General features: G+C 62.0%; 2 protein-coding genes across 2 annotated transcripts; both read left to right on the top strand.

The window, feature by feature from the left end:
• Positions 1-660: 660 nt before the first annotated feature.
• P884DRAFT_155882 (uncharacterized protein) lies at positions 661-2,118 on the top strand (the record flags this gene model as incomplete). Its single annotated transcript, XM_069437242.1, has 1 exon — positions 661-2,118. A coding segment is annotated over one exon (1,458 nt), but the record flags the coding sequence as incomplete, so codon positions are not given.
• A 943-nt stretch (positions 2,119-3,061) lies between these two features.
• P884DRAFT_292478 (uncharacterized protein) lies at positions 3,062-8,967 on the top strand (the record flags this gene model as incomplete). The annotated part of the gene is made up of 5 exons (XM_069444169.1): positions 3,062-7,498; positions 7,937-8,058; positions 8,200-8,219; positions 8,253-8,392; positions 8,872-8,967. The coding sequence occupies exons 1-5, from the start codon at positions 3,368-3,370 to the stop codon at positions 8,965-8,967; spliced, it is 4,509 nt and encodes a 1,502-aa protein (XP_069296963.1). The 5' UTR covers positions 3,062-3,367.
• Between the last annotated feature and the right edge of the window lie 1,574 nt (positions 8,968-10,541).

The raw sequence follows: 10,541 nt of genomic DNA, 5'->3' as shown, positions 1-10,541 counted from the left end.
GGAGGGAGAGGAAAGCGAAAACAACGACTGCTAACGTGAAAATAGAGTGAAGAAGCCATAATTTAAAGAGATATTAGGAAAGAAGGCCTGGCAAGCAAAGGAGAACTTGCACCCAAGGTATGTTTGCATGTACTGTACGGTACATAGTAAAAACGTGTTATAGTACAACTCAGAGAAGAGAGAGCGACAAATCTAGCATTGTCGTTCTCCTCTGCCCGCAACACCGGTTCCATCTCCCTTGGGCTGCGACTTGGCATTCCAGTCTTCGACAACAGGTCTGATGGACTGCCGCTTCCGTCGAACGCGGCTGTGGCCACGCCTTTGTCCCAAGTTTTTTTTTTTTTTTTTTTTAAAAAAAAAAATAATTATTCCGCAACAAAGAGCAAACAATGCAGCGGGACTGCTGGGGTGAATTCGGTTTATATGTACCCTGCGACAATGGACAGACCACTTCCCCCCAACGGTGTGAGAGGGAGCAGATAGCCCGTCTCTTCGGCGCGCAGGGAACACAGCGTCCCGCCGTCGAGTCAGTTACGCACGAGGCATACCCGTTCAGAAGCACATTGTGTTGAGTTGAGGCTGTTCGAGACTCTCAAGAGGAAGGACATGGCCAACCGAGACCGCAGAGGAGACCGCAGAGGAGAGCGCAGAGGAGAGCGCAGGGCGGTCCCCTCCCATCTCGCAGAGCACGAGGATGACGAGCACGCAGGGCAGAGGGGCTACGTCAAGGGCACCGACTATGCCCTCCCCTACTTCTCCCAGTGGTCGCGCCTCTACGAGTCCGAGTCCGAGATCCGCGACGGCCTGCTCCGCCACGTCAACTGCGGCTACCTCTCGACCCGCGGGGTGCCGCCGACCCTGCTGGCGCTCAAGCAGCACGCCCAGTCCCTCTGCGTGCTCATCCACGCGCTGAACCCGACCCTCGAGTCCGCCGAGATCGCCCCCGGCGGCGGCGGCGACGACGACGACGCCGACCCCCTGGCGCTCCGCTACAAGCTCAACGACGCCTTCGACTTCCTCGACGACCTGACCGTGCCCTACATCAACGACGACCCGGACCACCACAAGCCCCTCGCCGCGCTGGCCAACGAGGTCCGCGCCCGGGACGAAGCCCTCGGCACGACCGCGTACCACTGCCCCCTGGCCGAGACCCGACCGCGCGGGGAAGCCGGCGCCGGCGGCGACAAGCCGCGACCCTACGCCAACCACCACAACCTCGTCATGCACGCCAACGCCTGCCTCGAGCGCCTCGACCACGAGCTCGGCAGCACCGGCGGCCTGATGAGCCTGCTGCCCCCGGCGGACACCTCCTCCGGGCCGGACCCGGCCGCCGCCGCCCGCGACAGCCTGCTCGGCCAGTGGCTGCACTTCACCCAGTCGCTGGTCGGCCGCATGCACGAGCTGGAGCGCGCCTACGGCAGCGCCCTCGACGCCCTGGCCGGCGAGGCCGTCGTGCCCGCCGCCCTGGCCCTGTCCCAGTACCGGTCCCAGTACCAGTACCAGACCGGCGGAGGCCGCGAGCTGGTGTACCCGCAGGACCGCTGGGTGCTGGCCAACGCGGGCGACGACGCGTTCGAGCGCGTGCACGCGCTGCTCGACCGGCGCGAGGCGCTGGCCGCGGCGCGCGAGCGCGTCTGGCGGCGCAACGGCGTCATCGGTGACGCGCTGTGGCAACAACGGCCGCGGCGTGACGACGGGGAGGAGGACGACGACGACGAGGACGACGACGAGGAGGAGGAGGAGGATCGCGGCCATGCGAGGGGCATCGTCACCGTCGACATCCTCACGCGGTACTACCGGCTCCGCGGGGCCGGGGGCGCGGGGGCCCGGAGCACGGTGTTCGTGGTGCCCGCGTGGGAGCAGCACCCGGGGGTGGAGTACACGCGCGAGGCGGAGGCGCGGCCGACGGTGGTGGCGTGCGCGCAGGCGCGGTTCCCCGAGCGGGCGACCGAGCTGGAGCGCAGGTTCCGCGACCGCATCAACCGGGCGCGCGCCGTCGAGCGGGACAACCTCCGGCTGCGGAACCGGATGGACGAGCTCGAGGCCGAGGTCGCCGTGCTCAGCCGCCACAACGACATGCTGGCCAAGACCAGGGACGCCCTCATCCTGGCCGTCGGCGGTGGCGGCAGCAGCAGCGCGGGCGCGGACGTGGTGCGTGAACAGAGAGACAGGGCGGGCAGGGCCGCAAAGGAGGCGGCCGAGGCGACGAGGGAGAGGGATGCGGCACTCGAGCGGGAGAAATCGCTCCGGAAAGAGGTCGACAAGCTGAGAAAGGAGCTGGTTGCTCTCAGGGGGAGACGATAGTCTTGAGTCTCTTTGATGCTGGGGCATGATTGGCTCTATCTGAGACCATGTCTGCGTACAATCTCTCTCTCTTTTGTTTCTTTTTCTATCGTGGAGGAATCTTCCTGTCTCATCACACTCCCGGACTTGCATCATGTCTTCTCCGTCATTTCCTTTTGTTTTGTTGTTTCTTTTCTGACAAGAGTGGGCATTTCTACTAGAGTTGTTTCGGGCTTCGCCTCGATACTGGGTTTCGTTGCCCTTTTAGAGCACTCGGTTTTAGAGTACTCCGGCTAGTTTTCGGTATGACGTCGCGTACATTGTAGTGTCTCACCAAGACTCAATCTGAGAGCGCTTACTGTGCGGTATGATCGGAGCTCGGTGTTCCCCCTCTTCCCCCGCATCGAACGTTGCCATGGCAACTAGTTACCTAGTGCGCATCCCATCACACCCACCATCACGATCAAGCCGGTGATTCTGGACACGCGTGGCAAAAACTTGCAGATACTGTTAAAATCAGAACCAATGACAGGGCTCAAATCAAAATTGCTAGTTGACATGCTCTGCGGCCGCGCAAGCTCGCCGGTGAGGGACGGTGTCGGATGCGGGCCGGAGCCGGCTCCGTTTGTTGACATCCCTGAATGACCCCTCAGTTCGGACATCCCACTTTATCCTGCACTTCTTTGCCCTGCTGCCAACCGCGCCCTGCCTCGTTTTTGCCCACTGAATCTGGTACCAGATCATCTCGCATCTGCCGATTCATTATTATGACACTCTGATAGCATCGTTGATACTACCAAACTGCGTTGTCTTCTCGCCCTTCTTCTTGTCTGTGTCTTTCCGGACAGGGGACGCGGCCTTGTGGTGCCTACCCCGGGTTTCCGTTTTTTTTTTTACTCCACCCTGTCGCGGAGTTGCAGGAATACGAGAGACGGGTGATCTCGTCCAACGAGACGCCGTATCGTCATTCCAAGCGCATACACCACCCTATTAGTGAACGGCCATTCGAGGGAAACAGCAATGCGGAGCTAGGCGAGGTAATCACGACCGCGGCCTAGTGTATCACCGACCAACCAGCATTGTGATGCTTCGTCCCATCTTCTCCGGGCCGGCAATGTCCGGGCCGAAGGGTGACGCTGCTCTCCGTTCCGGAGCCGCCCTCCGTCAAGTCGGCGCGAGGAGCCTTGCTGGCACCCGGCGCTGTCCCGGGGTCCGGCGCCAGCGAGCACGTACGGCCAGCATGCTTGTCACGGCAGTGTTGGGTCTTGCAGCGCGGGCATCTGCCGAGCCGGTGCTGCCGTACACCCCAACCACGATATTGCTGGCCCCCGACGGTGCCGCGGGCAGTGGCGCCGCCTACATCTTCGCCCCGAGCGGCGACGACCGAGATGCGGTCGACTTCCTGGCCCTCAACGTCTCCAGCCTGCGCGCCTCCGCCGTCGAGCCAACGAAACTCACTTCCGACCTTCCCTTTCTCTCCAAAGACGCCGCCGCTTGCGCCACCTTCGCGCCGACCATCCTCCGCAACGGTACCATCGTCGTCCTCGCGGGCGACTGCTCCTCCGCCGCAGCCTCCACCCTCTGGAGCTACACCCCGGGACAGCCCGATGCAAGATGGACACAGCACCCCGTCGTGCCGTCTGCCTCGTGGGACAATGCCCAGGCGGGACCCTACCACCTCGGCGGACTCATCAACTTCTCCCTTCAGCTCAGCCCCGTTCTCTCCGAGCCGAGCCTCTACTTCTACGGCGGCATGTGCCCTCGGAAGTCCTCCTCCTCCTCCGCCGCCGACACGTGGCAGTCCAACGCTGCCTATTCCAACCGCATGCTCCGCCTGACCCCGCCTAGCCCACCGCCCTCCTCCTCCTCCTCCTCCTACACGCTGGAGTACGCTTCTGCTGGGGGGCAACAACAGCCTCCCGTGGCCGAGGCGGGCTTCACCTGGACCGAGCTCGCGCCGTCGCTATCCAACCGCACCATCACCACCACCACCACCACCACCACCACCACCACTCCCGAGGGTGGCGGCAAGGACGGGGCCGGAACGGAACAGGTGACGACGAGCATCATCATCACCCAGCAGACGAGCCACGTGCTGCTGGGGGGCCACACGCAGGGCGCCTTCGTCAACATGAGCACCGCCGCCGTCTGGTCGCTGCCCGAGGAGACGTGGACCTTTGTCTCGATCGCCCCGCCCCCGGCTGCTGCTGCTTCTTCTTCGTCGTCGTCGTCATCCTCTTCTTCTTCTTCTTCTTCTTCTTCTGCTGACGATGCCGCCGCCGCCGCCGACGACGCCGACGACGACAACGGGAGGGCGGATCTCGCGCGGCAGCGGGAGCGACAAGAAGAGGAAGAGAACAACAAGAAGAAGAAGATGACGAAAGCGAAAAGGAGACTACGGCGGGAGGCGGCTGCCGCGCCGGGGATGGTGGTGGACAGTCGGTCCGGGCACACGACCGTGCTGAGCGAGGACGGGAGCAGGCTGGTGGTGTACGGCGGCTGGGTCGGGGACGTGAGCCAGGCGGCCGAGCCGCAGCTGGCCGTGGTGAGGCTCGGCGTCGGGCTCGGCGACTGGGAGTGGGAGGTCCCCGCCGACCAGGGGAGCGCCCCGTCGTCCTCCGGAGGTCGACGGGGCGTGTACGGGCACGGCGCGGTCGTGCTGCCGGGGAACGTCATGATGGTATATGGGGGGTACGAGACCTCCGAGGGCGGCAAGATCAGGAAGAGAAGAACGGGCGGGAGCATGTTCTACAACATCACGAGCGGGAGCTGGTCCGATGTGTATGTCAGTCCGCTCGTTCAAGGAAATAGCGGAAAGAGTGGTGGTGGTGGTGGTGGTGGTGGTGGTGGCGGCGGCGGCGGCAGCACCCACGGCGGCGACGCGGGCGGCGACAGCGGTCTTGGCGGACCGGCCGGGAACGGGAACAGCTCTGGCGACTCGACAAGAGCGAAGCGGATCGGTCTTGGAGTCGGCCTCGGAGTGGGCTTGCTCGTCCTCGGCATCCTGGCGTGTGTCGGCGTGCGCTGGTTCCGCCGGAGACGGCAGCGCCGGAGATCCCGCGATGAGACGCTCCGGGCTCTCTCGCAGGGAGTGAACGGCCCGCTGGCCCGCGGGGTCGGGGAGGACGACGGCGAGATGCTCGAGCGAGACCACGGTCTGGGCATGTCCTTCCCCTGGACCGCCGCGACGGCACGGGACTGGTACATGGGCGGGGACGACCCCTACATGCAGGGCCGGCGCTCGCTGGGGTACGAGAGCCTCCGGGGAGGATCCCGGCCTTCTTCATCTTTCTCCTCCCTGTACATGCCGCCACCCCCTTCGGCGTCCACTTTCAGCCACCGGCCCAAGGCGGCCAAGGGCCTCCACCACCAACCGAGCAGCTCGTACGACTTCACCCCGCTCACCCGCGGCCCCAACCGCATCGAGCCCATCTACGAAGCCGACGAGGACTCGGAAGGCGACCTCGGCAAGAGCTACCCGCTCGGCCCGGACAAAGAGGAGCGCGTCGGCAACGACACCGACCACGACGACGACCCCTTCCTCACTCCTACCCTCAGCACCCCGACCGGCGGAGCTTTCCCGAGGCCGCATACCGCCAACTCGAGCCCGCGCAACTCCGGCTCCCCTACCCCTCCCGCCGCGCGACGAAAACAACAGCAACAGCCAGCGGAAGGAACAAAATTAGCAGCAGCAGCAGCAGCAGCAGCAGGAGGAGGAGGAGGAGGAGGAGGCCAAAAGCAGCACCCGGACGTGCAAGGCTGGGTGCACGAGGTCGAGAACCTCGCCGCGGGGCCCTCTCTTCCCGACTCGCCTACCTCTTCTTCCCAGCCCAAGTCTCCTCCTCCCACATCTACCGTGGCGACGGTTATAAGCCGCGTCTCCTCGCTCCGGCGCGGCGCGTCGGCCAGATCGAGCCGCCAGCCCGATTCCCCGTCGTCGCCACCCTCGGCGGCGGCGGCGTCATCATCGTCCGGAGCGACCGACGACGGGCGGACGGGGAGCAACCTGTCGGAGCGCAGCGCCTTCAGCTTCGTCCCCGGTAGCGGCGGCGGAGGCGGCCGAGCCTCGGCGGGCGCGGAAGACCGGGTCCTTTTGTCGCGGCTGCGCACGACGCTCGCCGCCGCTGGTGCGACGGGCGGTGGTGGTGGTGTCGGCGGCGGCGGCGGGGATGGCCGGCTGGGGAGCAGCGGCAGCAGCTCCGGCGGCTCCTCCGGTCGCAGCTACAATACGGCCCGGTCGAGCTTTGCGGTTCTCCAGGCCGAGGGGCCCCGGCTGCTCCTGGGGCGGCGCGGAGAGGAAGGGGGAGAGAAGAGAAGGGAGGAGGAGGAGGGGGAGGAAGAGGAAGAGGAGGAAGAGGAGCAGCAGCAGCAGCAGGAGGGAGAGACGGACGGCGACTACGTCTACGTGCCGGGCAGTCCGAGCAAGAGCAAGGCAAGGAGGAGCTGGTTCGGGAGCCTGAGGAGGGTGTTTAGCGGCGGCACGCCCGAGTCCGGGAGCCACGCGAGCGGGGGCAGCCTCAGGGGCGACAGTCCCACGCGAGAGGGGCTCCTCTCCGGGGAGAAAGGGGCGAGCAGCTCCGACTACGGCGGCCGACTGTACGGCGGCGCCGGGCTGCAGAGGCGAAGACATGGGAGGGAGGCGTGGCTGGGAGGAGGAGATGGGGACGGGGACGACGAGGAGTGGGAGAGGGATCTGGAGAGGGCGGCCGAGCAGCGGACGGTTCAGATCATGTTCACCGTGCCCAGGGAGCCGCTGCGGGTGGTCAACGCCGAGGTGGAGAGGGAGGAGAGCGTGCTGATTGTCGACCCCGAGGAGGAGGAGAAGAAGAAGAAGAAGAAGAAGGATGGCAATGACGACGACAAGACCAACAAGAAGGCACCGGCGGCGCCAGGAGACGGGCCCCCGTCCCGGAAGGAGACGCCGCAACCCAGCGCGATCCCGGATCCTCCCCCTCCTCGGCTGGCTCCCGCTGACACCCGGACGGAGCAGGATGACAGGGCCGCGAACAGACCATCGACTGCTACGTCGGAGCCGCCACCGGTTGGCGTCTCTCCGTCCCCGTCGCTGCGGGCAGCGTCGATCGGCAGCACCACGCTGCACACGGCCGAGGCCGTGAGGCTGGAGCGGCCGCGGACTCGGGTCCTGGAGATGGTCGAGAGCTTCGAGAGCAGAAGCCGGGAGGGGAGCCGGGAGCCGAGTCTCGCGGGAAGCCCGGTGAGAAGATCATAACCACATTCGCTTCCTACCCCCAAGAAGTGTCCAGGGCGTTCACGTTCAGGGAGCGGCGTGCTATGGAACTCGGTTCGGCATGCTGCGAGTGTTTTTCCTTTTTGTTGTTCTTCTTCTCTTTGTTGTTCTTGATGATGACGATGATTATGAGTTTATGGATCATGATCTGGTTCGTGGATCCGCATACGGGGGAGGAAGTTGCATTAGGCGGATGAGACTTGTGGCATACTCACACGCCTTCCGCGTTCTCGCGTCTGGATCGACGGTATCGCTGTTTCGTGATTGTGTAGCTAGGCTCTCGGTGTCCAGGTTTGCAAAGTGTATTTCGTTGTACTCCCTTGCTTTCCCTTCCCAGAGCAGTGTTATCTGTCTGGTGTATCGTGGATTCACCCTGCGTGTTGTCTCGTTCCTGCATGGTAAAAGTCGGGCATGGACGTGCCGCGTCCCGACGTCGACGCGATCTCCATTGCGTTTCCTCAAAGCTCAAAGTTCAATTTCCTGTCATCAAGCTACCCACGCCGAAACGCTGCCCGTTGCTCTGTGAGGTTCGTCCCCGACGTCCGCAACGGCGATCCTCATCTCTCATAGTATATAGATTGATGAGACGCGCCTCCACGAGATACGCGGCGGACACTACACTGACCAGATCAGCAGTAGCGCCTAGGGCTGATCTGTCTGCCTCTCAGCTGGGCCGACTTAGTGTACTGTATGTAGTTACAGTACGTACGTACGTATGTAGCGTATCCGTACACGCAGTTAAACGTGCCTACACTTGTGTTTCGACTGGGCGTCGATGCTGCTGTTGTTGTTCGCTTCCGGCCTCCCCCAACTTCTCAGCCAGGGCAGCTGAATCCTCGCAACCCCAGTCGATCTGCCAAGGTAAGGAAGGGTCTGCCTTGCGGGACACGCCAAGGCGTGTGACCGCCATGACGCCAGACGGGGCAGATGAAGCCGCGAACCACAGCGCGGCAAAGGTGAGAGAGAGCAACATGAGAGATGCGCGGGTTCTTATTGGCTCTGGCAAGATCATGAGCTGACGCTAGTTAGTGTGTGCCAGTGCGTGACGCTCACACTAATCCGTACTGCGTTGCGATTGTGGTATACTACAGTATTTTGCATACTGCGTACGGAATAGGTTCCACTCGTTAGCGTCCAGATTTAACGTTACCGAGTGGTTGAGCCGCTCGCGTGGGCTGAGCTGAACGCTGGTGTTTCTCAAACGGGTTGGAGGCGTGCCCCGTCCGGACGTAGTACGGATTACATACAGGAGGTGAGACGTTGCTGGTCTCGTCGACGAACCAGCTGACCGGAAAGTAGCGGTGGCATGCTTGTAGTTATGGAACTACTGTACTTGGTAGGAAGGCTGTTTTGCTGCGCCTGAACACGCTTTCGGCGAGCACGGCAAAACGTCGTGCCCTAGGATGGAGAGCGAAGCGTCGATCCTCATTCTCTAGTGTAATCCGTATACTTGTAGTTATTTGGTAGTGTAATCCGCGATGCTTATCATGGCAGCAAGCGGACCCGTGGTGGGTGCTGGTCGGTGTGGAGGGTGGAGCGGTAGTTAGTGTAGTGTAGGCCGGCGGATCACCTGTGGGCTTGGGATCTTGCCGAGGACCTTGTGGGCTGATTATTGCTGCACAGATCTCGGCGCCCGTATCTGCGTCGGTTGAACCGAATCATCCCACGCCCCTTCCCCCGATCACCCCCGCGCTCTCTGCCGCCATCAAGATACGGCTTGGCACGGTCTTCAGTGTCTTGCCAAGCTCCGGGGACAGAGACAGCGCCTCTCGGTGACACCCGTTGTTTCCAGCGAAGCCAAGATTCGAGCTCTTTGTCCTCTGCCCAACCCGGGTAGCAATCCGGCTCGAACGAGAGACAACAGGGGGCGCTGATGCTGGATCTTGAAACTGTGGCTGGCCGTTGCTCCTGCCACATTGTCTGCGCGCAACCTCACCGTCGCTGTGGTAGTAGGTTCCCCGTCTTTACAACTCGTATCATGCTAGGGGAGCATCGCCTCCGCCGTCTCGGGATACGGCAGTCCCCTTGGCCCCTCCTCTTCCTGCAGGCGCCCCCTCCAACTTCACTCCAACTTCCAGATACGGCTGCACGTGCGATTGAAAAAATCGCTTGGGTGCTGCTCACGAAATGCCGGGATACGAAGGCGGCATTGTCTTGGAAGAGACCAGCAGCCAGTGCCGGTGAAAGTGTGTGCGCGCTTTGATTGAGAGGTGCAAATCCTCTGGAATTTGCCCAGAGAGACTTCCTTTATGCGAACAGGGTCCCATGATATCTGCCGGATTAGCTAGGGCAATTTGCGTAGTTAAAGTCCAGAGGTGTTGAGGTGTTCGCCAAGGTGACGCAAAATCCGACTACTTTTTTTGCTAGTGTGCGAAATAACACACTGCACTAGCGACGCTGAAATACGATGCGCAGGGATATGTCCAGGTCAGCCTTGGGAGATCCATTCCTCACATCTCTTTGTTCAGGCCATTCGTTGCCCGGAATTGCGCCGAGCATGCCAGCCACTCGGTTTTCGCGGACAGAGAGTAGTACGGAGGAGGTACGAACCTTGCATGGTACGTATTCGTAGCGAAGACCATCTCGTCAGACAAGGGACAAGGAAATCAAAAGAAAAGAAGGGAATTCGGAGGTTGAATCTGGCAATAGCCTCTTTTTTTTGGACTGTCGAATGAATGAGCGAATAAATGAATCAAAGAAGTAGACAGGATGCCTTGTCGACTCTTTCGAGAAGATCGGAGAGTGCCAAAAAGGTGAAATGTGGAGGTGGTGACGCCATTCATTCGGTGGTGTTACCTCGCAGGCCCCGCTTGGGATTTCCGGGCTCCACTGTTTCCGCTTCCCGCAATATGTGTTTTGTGCTTTCGAGTAACAATCGACAGGTGAAAACACCGTGTTTTGCGTAATGCGGAGAAGAAATGCAAGATGCCAATAATCTATTGACCTGCTCCATGATCGAACATTGGCTGTTTGGGTTTGGATTAGTGGAGGCGTTAACCGCTGACAAGGG

Source organism: Thermothelomyces heterothallicus, assembly GCF_042370625.1.
Source record: "Thermothelomyces heterothallicus CBS 202.75 unplaced genomic scaffold P884_scaffold_13, whole genome shotgun sequence".
Lineage (NCBI taxonomy): Eukaryota > Fungi > Ascomycota > Sordariomycetes > Sordariales > Chaetomiaceae > Thermothelomyces > Thermothelomyces heterothallicus.
Note: the sequence above shows the minus strand (reverse complement) of the source record. Positions and strands in the feature narration are given on the sequence as shown.